The sequence below is a fragment of the Notolepis coatsorum genome (genome assembly GCF_963971535.1).
Source record: "Notolepis coatsorum genome assembly, chromosome: 2".
Lineage (NCBI taxonomy): Eukaryota > Metazoa > Chordata > Actinopteri > Aulopiformes > Paralepididae > Notolepis > Notolepis coatsorum.
The window spans coordinates 60344506-60365420 of NC_140166.1; the positions used below are offsets into that span (position 1 = coordinate 60344506).

Sequence of the window (20915 nt, forward strand, 5' to 3'; positions counted from 1 at the left end):
ATATACCTTATTGTACCTGCCCCTACACACATACAGTACACTGATAGACCTTATTGTACCTGCCCCTACATACATACAGTACACTGATAGACCTTATTGTACCTGCCCCTACACACATACAGTACACTGATATACCTTATTGTACCTGCCCCTACACACATACAGTACACTGATAGACCTTATTGTACCTGCCCCTACACACATACAGTACATTGATAGACCTTATTGTACCTGCCCCTACACACATACAGTACACTGATAGACCTTATTGTACCTGCCCCTACACACATACAGTACACTGATAGACCTTATTGTACCTGCCCCTACACACATACAGTACACACTGATAGACCTTATTGTACCTGCCCCTACACACATACAGTACACTGATAGACCTTATTGTACCTGCCCCTACACACATACAGTACACTGATAGACCTTATTGTACCTGCCCCTACACACATACAGTACACTGATAGACTGTTCATAGTGCAATGTTTACCAAAACCAAACAAAATGTACATACTTATTTTGCAGAAATATAAACATCAACACAATTAAATTAACATAAATATGAGGTCATGATGTTAACGTTTTCCAAAAGCTCAGTTTTCACCCGTCGTCCACACAAATACATTATTGCTGAACTTAAAGGGGCTATGCACTGCTATTCCTAGCACTATTTGGGCAACTTTACACAATTCCTGTTAGTCTATTGAAGACATTTGTAAGGTTTTTTTCAAAAAAATGCATTGTTTTATATTTCTAATCAAGTACTCGAAACCATCATTTTTCAGCCTCAAGAAATCAGGCTGTTATGGCCTGGCTCCGCCCATAAGCACTTTGAGTGACAGTCAGACCACAGTCTGCACTGGTAGAGGGAGGGAGGGAGGGGGGGGGGGGGGAAGAGAGAGAGTTCAGTTCAGTTCAGAGTTTTTATTTGCCACATGGAATAATACAATCATAGTTTCTTCATTAAAAAATCATAAATAGTTATTCCATGGACAAAAGGAGCAGGAAGAAGAATAAATCTTATAGTTACCTGCCCCTTATTCCTAAACTAACATGTATTTTCTTAATGGTCGGCGTATAACCTTATTTACACAAATAATCATTTATACCATGAGAGAGAGAGAGAGAGAGAGAGAGAGAGAGAGAGAGAGAGAGAGAGAGAGAGGAGAGAGAGAGAGAGAGAGAGAGAGAGAGAGAGAGAGAGAGAGAGAGAGAGAGAGAGAGAGAGAGAGAGAGAGAGAGAGAGAGAGAGAGAGAGAGAGAGAGAGAGAGAGAGAGAGAGAGAGAGAGAGAGAGAGAGAGAGAGAGAGAGAGAGAGAGAGAGAGAGAGAGAGAGAGAGCTCTCTCTTCCTTTCTCTCCCTCCAAAGCGCACGGCCCCGCAGCTCCACTCGCTGAGGGGACGGGGCAGCTTTTTTCTTTCTTTCAATCTCCCGTGTGGCGCGCGGCCGGCAGGTACCCCCCCCCCCAAGTGCCCCCTCTCTCTCCCTCCCTCCTTCTCTCTTCCTTTCTCTCCTTTCTCTCCCACTCGGCTCTCGCTGATGAGACGGGGCAGCTTTTTTCTTTCTTTCAATCTCCCGTGTGGCGCGCGGCCGGCAGGTACCCCCCCCCCAAGTGCCCCCTCTCTCTCCCTCCCTCCTTCTCTCTTCCTTTCTCTCCTTTCTCTCCCACTCGGCTCTCGCTGATGAGACGGGGCAACTTTTTTTTTTTCCTTCATTCAATCTCCCGTGTGGCGCGCGGCCGGCAGGTACCCCCCCCCCCCCCTCCCAAGTGCCCCCTCTCTCTCCCTCCCTCCCTCTCTCTTCCTTTCTCTCCTTTCTCTCCCTCTCGGCTCTCTCTTCCTTTCTCTCCCTCCAAAGCGCACGGCCCCGCAGCTCCACTCGCTGTCTAGTCTAGGTAGAATGGGGGCGGGCATTAGCTCCAACCACAGAGCCAATCGCATCACTGTGCGCCGAATGACGTGACTCAGGACTTCAAATCAAAATGACGCGATTTACTAGAGGATGAGAGGGGCTGGGCTGAATCGGAGCAATCCGCCAATATGGTATTTAGACCCTAAAACACATTGATACGAACTCCTATTACTATAATACAATGCTAGAGACTGAAAAATGACATTTATAATGCATAGCCCCTTTAACACATTCCCAGCCAATCACGTATATATACGTTTTTGACTCGTTTTTTCACACGTTTTTGATTTTAATATCCTATTCCATGTCACGGAGCTGTATTTTACCTGGAAAAGGCATATTGGGACTCCGAAGGTACAGTACCGGCCAGATTCTGGTAGTGGCGCTGTCTCGAGAATGCAGTAACCCCTGTTGCAGACCGGGTGCCACACTGAAAACGCTCCGGCCGGACTTTTCTACTAACATGAACCTATGGCTTCACCCGATCGCATTGAATAGCCCTCGGGACCCCCGACTCACCACGCCATGGTGGGTTATATCATGGGCCAAATGGACATATGATCTACCAGATGGCAATCAAATAATTGGAATATTCTTTTTGGAATTTAACTTCAATTTTAGCTTGGTCGTGCAAGGATTTCATAGCCATCCCCCTGATCAGCGTATGTTGTGGTAATAACGAATGCCGTTATTGGCAATCAATTAATCAGCCTCACAGGAATTAGCCCCGATCATTCCGAAATAACACTCATATTCACCACGGTATAAAACGGGAACGTATTGATGGGGGAAAAAAATCTTTTTTGCATATTGAACGGAAGGTTCATACTGTCAAATGACCATGATATTGTATCCATAGCTATAATATAAAATATAGATTTAGCTCTACAAACAACGTGATGCACAGTGAAAGTTTGTAATGGAAAGCTGGCGTTCCAGCCACATTCCAATGGCCATGAATGTGTTAAATGAACGTGTATCGTTTATGTTATTGTCTGCCTGCGTCGTCTCCGTTTACTTAAGTAGATCTGCACTCTGTCTCTGCAGCGCACGTGTTTTAAACGCTTCACTCTCGCCACACAGCTGCTCGCATCGTTAGAGGTGACGACAAGGTGACATCTCCCACGGATCCACTACTATCTCATTAACCCTTTCACTGCCACACTACAGAAGGTTAACCCTTTCACTACCACACTACAGAAGGTTAACCTTTCACTACCACACTACAGAAGGTTAACCTGTTCACTACCACACTACAGAAGGTTAACCTTTCACTACCACACTACAGAAGGTTAACCTTTCACTACCACACTACAGAAGGTTAACCCTTCACTACCACACTACAGAAGTTTAACCTTTCACTACCACACTACAGAAGGTTAACCTTTCACTACCACACTACAGAAGGTTAACCATTCACTACCACACTACAGAAGGTTAACCTTTCACTACCACACTACAGAAGGTTAACCTTTCACTACCACACTACAGAAGGTTAACCTCTTCACTACCACACTACAGAAGGTTAACCTGTTCACTACCACACTACAGAAGGTTAACCTGTTCACTACCACACTACAGAAGGTTAACCTGTTCACTACCACACTACAGAAGGTTAGCCTGTTCACTACCACACTACAGAAGGTTAACCTGTTCACTACCACACTACAGAAGGTTAACCTGTTCACTACCACACTACAGAAGGTTAACCTTTCACTACCACACTACAGAAGGTTAGCCTGTTCACTACCTCACGATACGATACTATCGCGATACTTGCGTCACGATACGATAGTATCGCGATACTAAATATATCGCGATAGGCTGAGTATTGCGAGAAATATATATATATTTTTTTATTTGTTTGATCAAATTTAATTTATTACCTTTTTTCAACTGCAAAGTAAAACTTTGTCAACATGTTTTATCTAATAAAATAAAGTTCAGTCTGTTCATCTCACTTCAATAAATTTTTATTGCAGAACATGGTATTTTCTCAAGCAGACAGATGTCAACACTGTAATCTGTGTTGCATGTACCTGACAAACTGAACAGTTTGTATTACAGTCATATTCCAACTTAACTGAATGCACGTGTGTGTGTGTGTGTATGTGTGTGGACTACTGTACTATTACAGGTATTGAAATGAACAATGCAACTTCCTTATACAAAAATAATTATAATAATTATGAATAATTAAATATCGATACTTGGCGTCCCTGTATCGCCACGCAAAGTATCGCGATACTACTATGTATCGATTTTTCCCCCACCCCTAGTGTGTGGGGTGCATTGATTACTACCAACAGGTGTGCAGCCAGCCCCGCGCTCAGGGCAGCAGCCACCCCCCACGCTTCTAAACACTAGACTGTGCCTATTATTACTCTATTGCATCTGTCTCCCTGCGATTGTATCATCTTGCAATTTTCTAAGTTGGGTGCTGGATGGCTTACACACACTGATGGCTGGTTTATGCACAAGGACCTATTGATTATGTTAAATGGTGGTAAATGGTGCATGTATATAGCCGCTTTAATATATATAATATAATAATATATAGCAGCAATAACACTGCACCTTTATATATATTTTTTATTTATCCAGGAATGTCCCATTGAGATACAAGATCTCTTCTTCCAGGGAGTCCTGACCAACACGGCACACACTGTGATACTGTGAATACTGTATATTTCAGTTAGTTAGATAGTTAATTATATTGACTTGTTATATTGTTTACACTGCTTGTTTTTTACTACCTGTACCTCCCCTCCCCCTCCCCCATGCTGCTATGATGCCTGAATTTCCCCAAGGGGATCAATAAAGGAATATCTTATCTTATCCAAAGCGTTTTACAATTTGTTCCCCGCATTTTACCCAATTCACTCACACATCCACACACCGACGGCGGAGGCGACCATGCAAGGTGCCGACCTGCTCATCGGGAGCAGTTAGGGGGTTAAGTGTCTTGCTCAAGGACACTTGGACACGCTGCCTGGGGGAGGAGTGATTATGTCAAGAAGTAACACGGTACTCTGAAGCGTTAACAATTCAGGAGACGTCAAATATATATTTTTTTTTTGTCCACTTTTTCTCCCATTTTCTATATTTTCTCCCATCCCAATTTCGTATCATCCAATTCAACCCTCCCCTGTCACGAACGCTGTTTCTTGCCTCCCACAAGCCGGCTGCAATGTGGACTAAGTCATACATAGCACAAGTCCCCTCCGGTACTTGAGGTAACAGCAGTCGCATCTTTTCACCTGCGCAGCTCGATCTCTCAGTGGCGAGGAGTAACGCGTGGGAGGCTCACGCTGCCCCCGACACTTCCTGATTCTACTGCGCAGGCGCACCAACCGACCTGTAGGAGTCGCTGTCCACAACGCCCGATCCCCACCCATCAGTTTCCCACCCCCTAATACGGCCAATGTGTATTAGTACGGACGACCAGCTAAACTGAAAGCAAATGTGGAGAGCTGGGCTCGAACAGGCGAACCCAGCGTCTCCAGATTTCGTGGCGAGCGCCTTGCCCACTACGCCACGTAGCCGCCATTAGATAGTTAATTATATTGACTTGTTATATTGTTTACACTGCTTGTTTTTTACTACCTGTACCTCCCCTCCCCCCTTCCCCCATGCTGCTATGATGCCTGAATTTCTCCAAGGGGATCAATAAAGGAATATCTTATCTTATCCAAAGCGTTTTACAATTTGTTCCCCGCATTTTACCCAATTCACTCACACATCCACACACCGACGGCGGAGGCGACCATGCAAGGTGCCGACCTGCTCATCGGGAGCAGTTAGGGGGTTAAGTGTCTTGCTCAAGGACACTTGGACACGCTGCCCGGGGAGGAGGAGCGATTATGTCAAGAAGTAACACGGTACTCTGAAGCGTTAACTATTCAGGAGACGTCAAATATATAAACATTTTGGATAAAGATGACACTTAAAAGTGCAAGAGGCATAGTGTCACGCGGCCCCTCACCCTTTTCATCCCACAGGGTCTGGCGGTTACAGTACATGTTTTTGCGCTGCGAGGGAATCGGCCGGCGTCTTGAGTGCTTCTTCGTTGATTTATGAGATGAACAGACTGAACTTTATTTTATTAGATAAAACATGTTGACAAAGTTTTACTTTGCAGTTGAAAAAAGGTAATAAATTAAATTTGATCAAACGAATAAAAAAAACGTTAAAAAAAAATGCTCGCAATACTCAGCGCATCACCCTATATTTAGAATCTGGCGATTCCCCCACCCCTAGTGTCGCGCCCCTCACCCTTTTCATCCCACAGGGTCTGGCGGTTACAGTACATGTTTGCGCAGGACGAGGGAATTGGCCGGCGTCTTGAGTGCTTCTTCGTTGATTTAGACGAGGAAGGACAAGTCGGATGATGGAGAGGACGGTTTACATCACAGGACATTAAGAAATTAGTTCAGCGACGACGACGACGCTGCAGGAAGAAGAGTGTGCTGTGAGGCCGGGGGTTTATACACGGCTGTGTGTCTCTGGGCCCCCAGTACTTCATCTCTTTTACAAGCACAGGCCCGTGCTTTGTGCCTCTTTTAATGTGATCATGTTGTTGCTGCTGCTGCCGTGTGGCTCTAACGCAGGCGTGTGTGCTCCCAGTTACAGGAACAGGGCCCTGCGGGACGCGGCTGCCGTCTCCAGGCACGTCGAGCGTCTCCTGCAGTCCGTCGGAAAGGTATGTTCACTGTCGTCACGGGAACAAGTGCGTCGCTCTGCGTCGTCTTGTTATCCGCGTGTAATGTGCGCACTTGTGTGTGTAATTTGTGTGTGCTTTAGATTCGGATTCAGATTCCTTTAATGAGCCATATGTGTGTAAACACATTGGTAATTGTTACGGCAATTACAGTATATGCATTTTTTTTTTCTTTCTTTTTTACATAGATCTTTTTTCCACATAACAAACGGCAACAACAGACGCAGGACAAAGACAGTGCAGTGAACGATTAATAATTTGAATAAATATAAATATATATATAAATATAAATATATATATATATAAAGTGTATACAGTGTAAATTGCAGAGTTCCAGGTCAGTGCCAGTGCAGTATCTTTGCCAGCGTGTGTGTCCTCCTCACGATAACTCAAAACATTTCTTATTCGATTTTTATCTCACACTTGGTTTATAGGTTGACCGTCAACCGAGGACCTGCACTATTGAGTTGTTGTTATTATAAAAAATAATCAATCTTTAAGATTGGAGGTCCAAGTCTTTAGCCATTAGTATAAATTGTACCTCGAAATGGATGCGAGCGATTAATCAGCGACCCATGTTCCACAAGGAATGCAAAGGCTCAAGTGGGTAATACTGTGTCGTCCAGAATATAAGACGGTGTTCTTTTTGCTGCGAATTATACCTGAGAAAGTGAGGTCGTCTTGAATTCGCACTATAGAGATTGGAGGTAAAACGTTTTGGGAGTGATATGGCCTTGATGTAGCGATAAAAACAAGTACTATTGAAATGTTTAAATGCAGATATAAACAGGAATTCTTGGACAACTATAAGTTAGAGGAGCTTGAAAATAACGTGAAGTAGTATTTTTTTGTAATTATTTATTTATCTTTTGCTGTAGTGGATAGGTATATTCTTTTTGATATTGATAGATAACTTATTACATATTAATAATATGATATTGTAAGGAAGGGGCAGGACCAGATAAGCTTTGCTTCTTTCTGTCCCTTCTCGAACAAAACCATTTTGTCTTGAGCTATGTTGACAATTGCTTCCATGTCTAGGAAGATATATTTAATTTTATTTGTCTTTGTATTTTATTTAGTTTCTTATTTTATTTTTTATTTAGTTTTAGTTCTTTTTTGTCATTTTGTGTTTATGGTTGTTCGAGATAAATAAAGATCAAATCAAATCAAATATTCAGCCCCATTCTCGTCACATTATGATGCGTTTCCTCCGTCTACATATTCACGACGGGAGGATTAACCGGGTTAACCGGGTTAACAGGCAGATAGTTGCTGTTGCAGTTAAACGAAAACAGGATTTCTCGTTTTTAATCCACTCCGTTTGATCTCCTCGTCCCTCTAGCCGCCAGAGAGCATCTCGGAAGAGGACATCAGACTGTTCTGTAAGTAATCTAATGGAAGCCTCTCCCATATTCATACATAACCTCTCCCATATTCATACATAACGCACTGTGAGAGGAGAGCTCAGACCGTGGATCAACAACATACAGCTGTATGGTATAGGGGGGGGGGGGAGAACAGGAACTGCCTCATGCCCGTCAAGTAGATTAGATGTTATTCATTCAAGTCCTAACTCCCAGCAGAAGGCCAGTCAGGCGTTGTTGTTGGTACAGTAGCGCTCTTGTTATTTGACGTCGAGTCGGTCATTTCTCTCAACATGCATGACTCGCCGACTCTCTATAACCCAGGTGGGATCTGGGATCATCTCGCAACAACAACAAATGGCCGTGTGAACATTTCAGCGTAGAACTCCAATTGATAGAAAGGTTGTTCCTTCTTCAATGGACATGTTAACATGTGTGCCTTTATTTATTATAATTTTTTTTTGCAGATATCGGTATCGGTTGATATCGGAAATTAAGAGTTGGACAATATCGGATATTGGTAAAAAAGCCAATATCGAACATCCCTAATTGTGAGTTATGCATATATCCAATATACTTTTATATACGCCCGAGTCTCCTGAACACGGAGAGACCAGTTCCAAGTCGATCGGCACTTTCTCGACCGAGCTATAGTCACTTTTTCCACACCTACTCCCGAACACTGCAGATCGCCCACGGAGTCTCTGGATTGTCCAGAGATCTAGGTTTATCAATCTGCGCATGCGGAGTTCGGGACATTCATTAATTTCCTCCCCCCGCTCTCTCTCCCATGAATACCGGAAGTGTTGCAGTGGTCTATTGTTCACACCTAGTACCTGACTGCCAAGGTGTTAAAAATGCTGCCAAACTTTAGATTGGATTTTCAGTTTTTCTTTTCTCTGCTCTGAGACTTGAGGTTTATCATCAATCATTAATTTCAATCATTTGAAAGCTTACATTCTGTACAAATCTGAAATAATGACAGAGGGAGACAAACTGCTGGTCTCAGTCACAAATGTGTTAAAATGACACTTAAACACCAAACACCAAAAGATCTCCTTTTTATCACCCCTTACTGAAAATATTCAATATCGAAAATGATTTCTCAAAGTGATACAATAATCTAAATGTGTCTTCAAGAGACTCGTAACAGAGTGACCGCTCCACCAGGGGAAAGAGTCTCAAGTTCAACCAGCAATCTTTTCCTTTGAGATTATAGTTTTCTTTATTTGACATGTGCAGCACGTGTCAATGATTTACGTTAGAAGCACAGCAAAGAAAGAAAAAGCATAAGCCAACACGTGTGTGCATGTATGCGTGTGCGTGTGAAAAGGCTTGCGTGTATCCGTGTCTGTGTGTAGGTGACGATGCGTGACGCCATGAATAGAAAAGAGTTACGAGATAAGATGTGTGTATGTATCTCTCTCTCCTACGCAGAGAGTTGGAGGATGTTCCACTGTCTTAAAGGGGAACTATTTTACTATTTCTTTCACTATTTGGGCACTTTTACACAATTCCTGTGAGTCTATGGAACACCTCTGTAAGGTATTTTTTTTTAATCATTGTTTTGTATTTCTAATCAAGTACTCAAAAACAGCATTTTTCTACCTCAAGATCTTAAGCCGTTTTGAGGCTGGGCTCCAACCACTGTGTGGCCTGGTGCCAACTGCCTCATCAACTGCCACATTATTATGCAGCTGAGAAATCTCTGACATCACAGATATGCACATTTTCAGATGACTCAGTTCAGTGAGGGTGAATATTGTGAGAGGAGAATTGGAAGAATGCGCCAATATGAGAATTAGAGACATAGATCCTATTAATATAAGTCCACATAGCTAGGAAACAATGCTAAACACTGAAAAAGGCCATTTATAAGATAGTTCCCCTTTAACATCTCTGCCCAAACAGGAAGTAAACTAACCAGCGCTACCTTATTATATATTATTGACCCTTAACATATTGAATAAATAATATTATATTATTGTTCTCCCCATATTCTTTTGTCTCTTTTTTTTATAAATAAGAATCGAAAATGAGTTGAGAAACGTTAAATCACAGCATCTGTGCGGCCTTGTTTATTCACGTGTCCATGGAAACGACGATGAACGAACGCAGTCATAAAGGTTTCCTTACGCAGAAAATACATAGAACTATAAGTTTACTTTTATGATCACTGCCTCAACTCATAAATGTTCAGACAAGCTTAATCTTTGGTTACTGGTGATAGGTTACTCTCTATACACCCAAGTCAACTATATCGCCAGGTTTCCTTTCAAACTAAATTGGTCGGATGTCCCAATTTGGTACCAATCTTTGTCCTCTCGGGCAGAGGTGTTTCAGAGACTTCCAGGTGTAGAGACGGCTCTGCCTCGGAGAAAAAGAACAAGATGTGATTTACTTGGATATGTCATATCTAAGTCGAGCTGTCATGACCTTTAAGTTGTTTTAAGAACACCGTCAGACTGTTGCCTAGTGTCTTGACTAGTTAAAGCTTTGTACAGAGAAATATGTATTTATAACAGAACTATGAACATGTCCAATAAGCTGTACAAATGATGTAACATATAATAATAATAATAATAATAATAATAATAATAATAATAATAATAATAATAATAATAATAATAATAAATTTTATTTGGTGGCGCCTTTCACGACACCCAAGGTCACCTTACAGATCATAGAAAAAAAACACAGCAAGGCAGTTAAAAGTCGAGGTAAAAAAAAAAGAAAAAAAGTGGAGTCAGCATTGCCCTGCGGCTTGGGCCGGTCGTCATACTAACTCATTTGGCGGAGTTAGGGGGAGGGAAGTCGAGGGTGGTAATCTGGCGTTGTGGACAGCGACGCCTACAGGTCAGGTCTGGGGCGCCTGCTCAGCGAAAGGCAGGAAATGGTGAAGGCAGCGTGACCTCCCACGCGTTACACTTCACCAATGAGAGTCCTCGCTGCCAGGTGAGAAGAGAGCCACTGGCTGTCTCCGCATGTGTCGGAGGAAGCATGTGGTGGACTTCAGGGTTCCCTTGTACCGACCAGTAGGAGGAACATGCGCACAACAACCAGGTAGGGGAGGGGGGGGGGGGGGGGGAATTGGCACAACGACTAAATTGGGATGGGGGATTTTTTTTAATAAAAAAATAAAACAAACAGTTAAAATAACAAACAAACAAACAGCAGGGGGTATAGGACAGTGACAGAGGTTCTAGTGAATATGCGAGTTTGAACAGATGGGTTTTCAGTTGTGATTTGATGGATAAGAGTCCAGCGGAGGATGAGCGGAGGGTGTGTATTCCTGGAGGAGGTCAGTGATGTAGATGGGGGGGCTAGATTGTGGAGGGCTTTGAAGGTGAGTAGGAGGTTTTTGAAGTCGATCCGTTAGTGCACAGGGAGCCAGTGTAGTTGAATGAGGACGGGGGTGATGTGGTCGGATGAGTTGGTGCGGGTGATGATCCTGGCAGCAGAGTTTTGGATGATTTGTAGTCGGTTTGGTGGGAAGGCCAGTGAGGAGATATAATAAATGACTATTACAGAGTGTATCTGTGTAAATCAAATCAAATCAAAATGTATTTGTAAAGCCGGCAATCACAGGTTAATGTCCCCATGGGGCCGGACAAGTCTTCTTTAAACAAGTCAAGGAGAAACATCACAATAAATCGAGAACAAAAAAAACCACCATGAAATCCTAAATAAATGTTAAATAAATAAATGCAACACTCCCAGACATACCCCAGTAAGGGGAAAAACTCACTAAAAACCTAGCAATAGGAAAAAAGCACCACAGGCAATGTGGAGGAGAGAAACCCTAGAAGGGCCGTTCAAGGGGGGGGGGTCCCCCTTCTTGGATGTCGGTGATAGTAGTGTTGCTAAGGATGATCGGTGGGTGGAGAATAAAGCAGGCGTGTAGGAGTGTGTGGTGAAGGGAGAGTTACTGTTTATGAGGGGAGGGGAAAGGTCACATCTGTGTGAAAGGAGAAGTTATGTGTATGTGAAGCTAGTATATGTGTGTGTCTATCTCATAGATTTATGCTTTGTGATGGGTTCAAAGACGAGACTGGTGTGTGTCTTTTGTAAAAGATAACCACGTTCAAGGAAAGGTCAGATACCTTTTCTGACTTGTATTCACGTCTGAAAGAGAGAGGGAGAGAGAGATTCTGAAAAACACAGCAATTTATCAACTTTAAAGGAAAATGCCAACATTTTGGGAAATTAGCTTATTTGCCATCTTCCCTGGAGTTAGACAAGAAGATACAGACCCTTTTCTTCTTCTCTGTGCGTGCAGTAGGAGTAGGGAACAGCCGCTCCGTTAGCGTAGCTTAGCTTCATCACTGGAAGTGGGTCAGACCTTTACCCTGAAGTTCCCTACAGTCCCCTACAGTCACGAAATACACTCCAAATACAACTCAAATGTTCCTGTAAACATGTTGTGACCTGTGTATTTACCACGTGGAGAAATAAAAAATAATTGAATTCGACAATTACGTTTTCTAAGCAAATATACTCTGATTATTTTTTTGCCGAACCACTCCTCTCGGGGCGCAGTCAGTGATTTCACGCAACGCAGTGATACTTACTAACGTGACGCCAGTGTTTACATTCTCATTTCATTCAAAGGATCCGAACCGATTGAAGTTTATGGATACCATGACTTAAAATCCTCTTACCTTGACGATTAAAAGCCTCCCCAATTTAGAAAACAGTATTCCCATGGCTGGTGTTGATATGCTGCTAGCTAACAAAAACCAACAGCCGGACACTAAAGTAAATAACGAGGCTACATTTTTACTTCCGGTCGGGGGGTTCCAAAATAAAAGAGCGACGTCTATAGCACCGGAAATACATTTATTTTGTACATTATCGAACGTTAACACAAACCTAAACTAACTTTAGGTTAGTTGTAACAATAGTTTAGGTTTGTGTTAACGTTAGATAATGTACAAAATAAACGTATTTCCGGGGGAAACGAGGACAAGATGCGAGGTGAAGGAAGGTGTTAAGAAGAAGAGACATTTTGAAGCTTTCTACGTCTTCAACAGCCTGCGTCAGAGGTCTTCAGAAAACACCTCCACATGGGGGTCACTCATGTGTCCTCCGCTCAGTGCTGTGGCCTGTGGGGCTCGAGTCCAGTACTCGTAGAAACACCACCCAATGCTAGCTCTCCGATAGCTTCAGAACATATTTTTCTGTGAGATTTACTTTTAATCTTCTGATATTATTTGTCAGTTTGCGCAAGAAAAAATGCTGAGCGCCGGTTTCAAGCCCTCGGTCTGTGTGTGTCTCTAGGTAAGAACTCTGCCTTCCTGCGGGTGGTGCGATGCCGCTCCCTGGCTGAGGAATACAGTGGGGACTCGGTCAATAAAGAGCAGATCAGTAAGTTGGGACATCACATTCGTTACATCACATCACTCTAGTTCATCCCCTCTCTTTGCCCCTCTTTCCGTCCTCATCCTCTGCTGTGCTTTAAACTCGCTCGATTACACGTCCCATTGCCCTTTGGCGCCCTCGAATAAGAAGTCAAGTGTTTATTGGAAGCCCAGATGTGTTCCGCCCGGGTGCTGATGGCGGTTGTGTTGGCCTCCTCAGGTAAGGGCATGGACGACCCCGACAGGACGGTAGCGATGGCCCTCTACCTCATGCTGCGCTCCGTGGACCGGTTCTACCTCCAGCACTCACGATACCCGGGTAAGAACCGAGGCGGAACCCTCAAATGTATATACTCTCTTTTTAGACTCTTTTTTGTATCATAAACAGCACTGTATATTTGTAGATCTGGTATGTCATAAATGTCTAGATGAAACGGTACTGTCTTATCTGTATGTCATATGTTATGATGAATTGAAAATGGGGTAAGGGTTAGTGCGACGAGGGGTAAGGGTTAGTGCGACGAGGGGTAAGGGTTAGTGCGACGAGGGGTAAGGGTTAGTGTGACGAGGGGTAAGGGTTAGTGTGACGAGGGGTAAGGGTTAGTGTGACGAGGGGTAAGGGTTAGTGTGACGAGGGGTAAGGGTTAGTGTGACGAGGGGTAAGGGTTAGTGTGACGAGGGGTAAGGGTTAGTGTGACGAGGGGTAAGGGTTAGTGTGACGAGGGGTAAGGGTTAGTGTGACGAGGGGTAAGGGTTAGTGTGACGAGGGGTAAGGGTTAGTGTGACGAGGGGTAAGGGTTAGTGTGACGAGGGGTAAGGGTTAATGTGACGAGGGGTAAGGGTTAGTGTGACGAGGGGTAAGGGTTAGTGTGACGAGGGGTAAGGGTTAGTGTGACGAGGGCTAAGGGTTAGTTAGTGTGACGAGTGGTAAGGGTTAGTGTGATGAGGGGTAAGGGTTAGTGTGACGAGGGGTAAGGGTTAGTTAGTGTGACGAGGGGTAAGGGTTAGTTAGTGTGACGAGGGGTAAGGGTTAGTTAGTGTGACGAGGGGTAAGGGTTAGTTAGTGTGACGAGGGGTAAGGGTTAGTTAGTGTGACGAGGGGTAAGGGTTAGTGTGACGAGGGGTAAGGGTTAGTGTGACGAGGGCTAAGGGTTAGTGTGACGAGGGCTAAGGGTTAGTGTGACGAGGGGTAAGGGTTAGTCTGATGAGGGGTAAGGGTTGGGCACAAGAGCACTATAGACCGTTTCAACTTGACAACAAAAACATTTTAGAATGGACTTCCATTTGATTCCCATACAGTTCTTGATGTTAGCAAACGTGGGGACGGCGACAGGAAATCAAGTGTAGCAACGAGATACAAGATACCGTTATTGCGGGCGGCTGGGTGGCGCAGCGGTCTAAGCGCTCGTCACCAACGCAAGAGACACCGGTATCGAATCCGGCTGTCGCCGTTGCCTCCGGCTTGGGCCGGCCGTCATACTGACTCAATGGACCTATCTAAAACCCTGCCCTCTTTTCTTGATCCTCCAATCACAACTGTCGCTTGCCTCGGACAAACAAAGCTTGTCCGAGGCAAGAGACCGTTGTGATTGGAGGATCAAGAAAAGAGGGCAGGGTTTGAGATAGGTCTATTGGCAGAGTCAGCGGGAGGGAAGCCGGTGGGGGTGGTATTCTGGTCGTTGTAAACAGCGACTCCTACAGGTCGGTTGGGGCGCCTGCACAGCAAAGAAGGGATATGGTGAAGGTAGTGTGAGCCTCCCACACGTTACACTTCACCAATGAGAGTCCGCGCTGGCAGGTGAAAAGAGGCTGCTGGCTGTCTCCTATGTGACGGAGGAAGCATCTGATAGACTTCAGGACTCCCTAGACCGACCAGTGGGGGGCACATGCGAGCAACGACCAGGAAGGGGAGGGGGGAATTGGCATAACGACTAAATTGGGACGGGAGGAAAATCGGAGGAAAACAGGAGGAGAAAAAGTGGATAAAAAAATATATACCTTTTTATTGCCACACAACCAGGTTGGTGGTATTTGTTTTCGGTACAGAGTGTATTGAAGCTCTGGATATACATAAAACAGGAACATGGATACATTTACCCCCCCCCCCCCCTTCCTAGCAATAAATACATAATACAGCACAACATAACACACACGGGTCTCAAACTCAATTTACCTGGGGGCCGCTGGAGGTAGAGTCTGGGTGAGGCTGGGCCGCATCAAATATTCCACACAAAAAGGGTTTCAAGTATTTATTTTTTATTTGTATGGAAATGTATGGTTGAAACATGCAAACATTCAAACGCACACACACACTAATAAGCATTGGAGGCTTTTAACCAGGGCCGGACTGGGGAAATCATTCAGGCCAGGAAATATAGTGCGAAATATAGCCCCAGTCAGGCCACCTTTTAAGCGGGGGGTCTGGGGATCCCCCACCAGGAGATTTTGTGTTACAAAGACTTAATTTCCTGCATTCTGGTGCAGGAATTGTTTTATTTGTACCCTTTAAATGCCAGTGTTTGTGATGGCATGACTAACATTTTTTTTTTTTTTGGAAATCATCTGGGGGGTCTGCAAAATATCATCCAGCGAGTTTGAGACCCACTCTAGTCCATCTGGCCAGGAGCTTGGTTAGTGTAAGGGGGGGGAGGGGGGGGCCAAGGGAGTTCAGGGTCCGAATGGCGGTTGGAAAGAAGCTGTCCTTGAAAGCGGGTGTTTTTTGCGACGATGGACTCGAGGCGTCTACCTGAGGGCCGGGGCTGAAACGGGGAGTTGGTGTCGTCATCATCTGTGTGTGTCGTGTCTCTACCTGAGGGGCTGAAACAGGGAGTTAGTGTCATCATCTGTGTGTGTCGTGTCTCTACCTGAGGGGCTGAAACAGGGAGTTAGTGTCGTCATCATCTCTGTGTGTCGTGTCTCTACCTGAGGGGCTGAAACGGGGAGTTAGTGTCATCATCTCTGTGTGTGTCGTGTCTCTACCTGAGGGGCTGAAACAGGGAGTTAGTGTCATCATCATCTCTGTGTGTCGTGTCTCTACCTGAGGGGCTGAAACGGGGAGTTGGTGTCATCATCTCTGTGTGTCGTGTCTCTACCTGAGGGGCTGAAACGGGGAGTTAGTGTCATCATCTCTGTGTGTCGTGTCTCTACCTGAGGGGCTGAAACAGGGAGTTAGTGTCATCATCTCTGTGTGTCGTGTCTCTACCTGAGGGGCTGAAACAGGGAGTTAGTGTCATCATCTCTGTGTGTGTCGTGTCTCTACCTGAGGGGCTGAAACAGGGAGTTAGTGTCATCATCTCTGTGTGTGTCGTGTCTCTACCTGAGGGGCTGAAACAGGGAGTTAGTGTCGTCATCTCTGTGTGTGTCGTGTCTCTACCTGAGGGGCTGAAACAGGGAGTTAGTGTCGTCATCTCTGTGTGTGTCGTGTCTCTACCTGAGGGGCTGAAACAGGGAGTTAGTGTCATCATCTCTGTGTGTCGTGTCTCTACCTGAGGGGCTGAAACAGGGAGTTAGTGTCGTCATCATCTCTGTGTGTCGTGTCTCTACCTGAGGGGCTGAAACAGGGAGTTAGTGTCATCATCTCTGTGTGTGTTGTGTCTCTACCTGAGGGGCTGAAACAGGGAGTTAGTGTCGTCATCTCTGTGTGTGTCGTGTCTCTACCTGAGGGGCTGAAACAGGGAGTTAGTGTCATCATCTCTGTGTGTGTCGTGTCTCTACCTGAGGGGCTGAAACAGGGAGTTAGTGTCATCATCTCTGTGTGTGTCGTGTCTCTACCTGAGGGGCTGAAACAGGGAGTTAGTGTCATCATTTCTGTGTGTGTCGTGTCTCTACCTGAGGGGCTGAAACAGGGAGTTAGTGTCATCATCTCTGTGTGTCGTGTCTCTACCTGAGGGGCTGAAACAGGGAGTTAGTGTCGTCATCATCTCTGTGTGTCGTGTCTCTACCTGAGGGGCTGAAACAGGGAGTTAGTGTCATCATCGCTGTGTGTGTTGTGTCTCTACCTGAGGGGCTGAAACAGGGAGTTAGTGTCGTCATCTCTGTGTGTCGTGTCTCTACCTGAGGGGCTGAAACAGGGAGTTAGTGTCGTCATCTCTGTGTGTCGTGTCTCTACCTGAGGGGCTGAAACAGGGAGTTAGTGTCGTCATCATCATCTCTGTGTGTTGTGTCTCTACCTGAGGGCTGAAACAGGGAGTTAGTGTCATCATCATCATCTGTGTGTGTCGTGTCTCTACCTGAGGGGCTGAAACAGGGAGTTAGTGTCATCATCTCTCTGTGTGTCGTGTCTCTACCTGAGGGGCTGAAACAGGGAGTTAGTGTCGTCATCTCTGTGTGTCGTGTCTCTACCTGAGGGGCTGAAACAGGGAGTTAGTGTCATCATCATCTCTGTGTGTCGTGTCTCTACCTGAGGGGCTGAAACAGGGAGTTAGTGTCGTCATCTCTGTGTGTGTCGTGTCTCTACCTGAGGGGCTGAAACAGGGAGTTAGTGTCGTCATCTCTGTGTGTGTCGTGTCTCTACCTGAGGGGCTGAAACAGGGAGTTAGTGTCATCATCTCTCTGTGTGTCGTGTCTCTACCTGAGGGGCTGAAACAGGGAGTTAGTGTCATCATCTCTGTGTGTGTCGTGTCTCTACCTGAGGGGCTGAAACGGGGAGTTAGTGTCATCATCTCTGTGTGTGTTGTGTCTCTACCTGAGGGGCTGAAACGGGGAGTTAGTGTCGTCATCTCTGTGTGTGTCGTGTCTCTACCTGAGGGGCTGAAACAGGGAGTTAGTGTCATCATCTCTGTGTGTCGTGTCTCTACCTGAGGGGCTGAAACAGGGAGTTAGTGTCGTCATCTGTGTGTGTCGTGTCTCTACCTGAGGGGCTGAAACAGGGAGTTAGTGTCATCATCTCTGTGTGTGTCGTGTCTCTACCTGAGGGGCTGAAACAGGGAGTTAGTGTCGTCATCTCTGTGTGTGTTGTGTCTCTACCTGAGGGGCTGAAACAGGGAGTTAGTGTCATCATCTATGTGTGTGTTGTGTCTCTACCTGAGAGGCTGAAACAGGGAGTTAGTGTCGTCATCATCTCTGTGTGTCGTGTCTCTACCTGAGGGGCTGAAACAGGGAGTTAGTGTCATCATCTCTGTGTGTGTCGTGTCTCTACCTGAGGGGCTGAAACAGGGAGTTAGTGTCGTCATCTGTGTGTGTCGTGTCTCTACCTGAGGGGCTGAAACAGGGAGTTAGTGTCATCATCTCTGTGTGTCGTGTCTCTACCTGAGGGGCTGAAACAGGGAGTTAGTGTCGTCATCTCTGTGTGTCGTGTCTCTACCTGAGGGGCTGAAACAGGGAGTTAGTGTCATCATCTCTGTGTGTGTTGTGTCTCTACCTGAGGGGCTGAAACAGGGAGTTAGTGTCATCATCATCTCTGTGTGTGTTGTGTCTCTACCTGAGGGGCTGAAACAGGGAGTTAGTGTCGTCATCTCTGTGTGTCGTGTCTCTACCTGAGGGGCTGAAACAGGGAGTTAGTGTCGTCATCTCTGTGTGTCGTGTCTCTACCTGAGGGGCTGAAACAGGGAGTTAGTGTCGTCATCTCTGTGTGTCGTGTCTCTACCTGAGGGGCTGAAACAGGGAGTTAGTGTCATCATCTCTGTGTGTGTCGTGTCTCTACCTGAGGGGCTGAAACAGGGAGTTAGTGTCATCATCTCTGTGTGTGTCGTGTCTCTACCTGAGGGGCTGAAACAGGGAGTTAGTGTCGTCATCATCTCTGTGTGTCGTGTCTCTACCTGAGGGGCTGAAACAGGGAGTTAGTGTCGTCATCTCTCTCTCTGTCGTGTCTCTGCAGGAGTTTACGACGACCAGGTGGAAGACGACATCAACAAGCTGAAGCTGTGCGTCACCGGCCTCCTGCAGGAGTACAGCCTCAACGTCAACGTCAAGGACGACTATGTGCACGAGTTGTAGGTTCCTCGCCCACCGACCGCACGACTGATGCCGTCGGAGCTCTCCTTCATATCTAACCTGCTCTGTCTGTCGTCATCGTAACATGAATCTAGTTGTTTTAGATCAGGGGTTCCCAAACTTTTCAGGCCAGGACCCAGAAAATAAGGCGTCAGAGAGCCGCGGCCCAATGCACATCGTCAGGCTTTTTTTTTCTCTTTTTTTTTTTTTTTTGCCAGGCGACTGATTTTTTAAGCCAAATATCACTTCAATCCTATTAAGTTAGTTCAAGTTAGTTATTCATTTATATGTGCTATTTATGAGAGGGCTAACTTGTTGCAAAATAATAATGATAATAATAATAGCCTCATTAAAATACTATTGTTGCTTCGGTTGTTTTCAGCGTTTTATGTGCATAATCTGTTATTTAGTTTGAAATGTTCGTTGAAATAAGTAGGTTTTTAGTTTTTGTTTATTTATTAAGTTAATATAAAACCATATAGTCACATTTTAGAATACAATAGAATAGAATTTTAGAATACAACTAGAAACACTGTCCTGGCCTGCTTCTAAGTTCAGTGGCCTGACAAAAAAAATAAAAATAAAAATTCTTTTTAATCATCTCGCGGCCCACCCGTGGCTGCTCGCGGCCCACCTTTGGATCGCGACCCCGACTTTGGGAACCACTGTTTTAGATGATCGGTATTGAAGTCTTTGGCTTCAGGGAATTGTATTGGGCCCCTTGCCCTTCCTTTTGTCTCTGTTGCTGTTGGCTAAACGTTTGTCTGTGACTTTAGGCCTTTCACACCGTGCCGGGCTCCCGAACGTAATCTCGAACGGCGCGTTCACACACCGGGAAGAATTGGTTCGGAACGTGAAAAATCGGTGCTCAGTGTTTTCTTAGAGGGCCGAACTAAAGCCTCCATCATGTTCCTGACCAATTATTCCCGGTGTGTGAACGCGCCGGCCGGTTGGAGATTACGTTCGGGAAAGGCCTATTGGTGAGCAGGGCCGTCGCGACAACCACCGCATCACCGCAATCCCGCGGTGTGTCACGTCACCCTCGGTTCATAATGACGAGGCGTCCGTTTTCCAGTAGCATGAGCTAACTTCACCTTTTCCATACAGTTTACAACTCGCAGATGAAATCAGGATTTATTTTCATATCCCGGACTCGAGCCCCCCAATGTATACCTTTTCCTGTATTAATATTAATTAACATATGGTGGGGAGAGAATATATACATACGGTGGGGAGGAGACTGTACATTAGGAGGGGGTGGGTGGGAGAGAAATATACATATGGTGGGGAGAGAATATATACATACGGTGGGGGGGAGACTGTACATTAGGAGGTGGTGGGTGGGTGGGAGAGAAATATACATATAATAGACAGTCTCCTCCCCACCGTATGTATATATTTCTCTCCCACCCACCCCCTCCTAATGTACAGTCTCCTCCCCACCGTATGTATATATTCTCTCCCCACCGTATGTATATATACCACCATCTTTCTCCCCGGTTGGTGTGATCACATGACTGACAAAGCCGTGCAGTGATAGGTCAGAAGTCGGTTCGATTGCATCCAGGCTCGATTGCTTATCCTGTCTGGGTAGCCCGGATGATGGTTTTTTTA

The 20915-nt window shown here is 45.3% G+C and overlaps 1 protein-coding gene across 1 annotated transcript in view; it reads left to right on the forward strand.

The window, feature by feature from the left end:
- nae1 (nedd8 activating enzyme E1 subunit 1) overlaps positions 1-20915 on the forward strand; it is a 53073-nt gene that overhangs the window by 26732 nt on the left and 5426 nt on the right. Inside the window, exons 14-18 of the mRNA XM_084307676.1 lie at positions 6550-6625; positions 7989-8028; positions 13291-13377; positions 13591-13689; positions 19186-19300. Of these exons, the coding sequence (XP_084163802.1) occupies positions 6550-6625; positions 7989-8028; positions 13291-13377; positions 13591-13689; positions 19186-19300 (417 nt within the window). The remainder of the gene's footprint in view (positions 1-6549; positions 6626-7988; positions 8029-13290; positions 13378-13590; positions 13690-19185; positions 19301-20915) is intronic.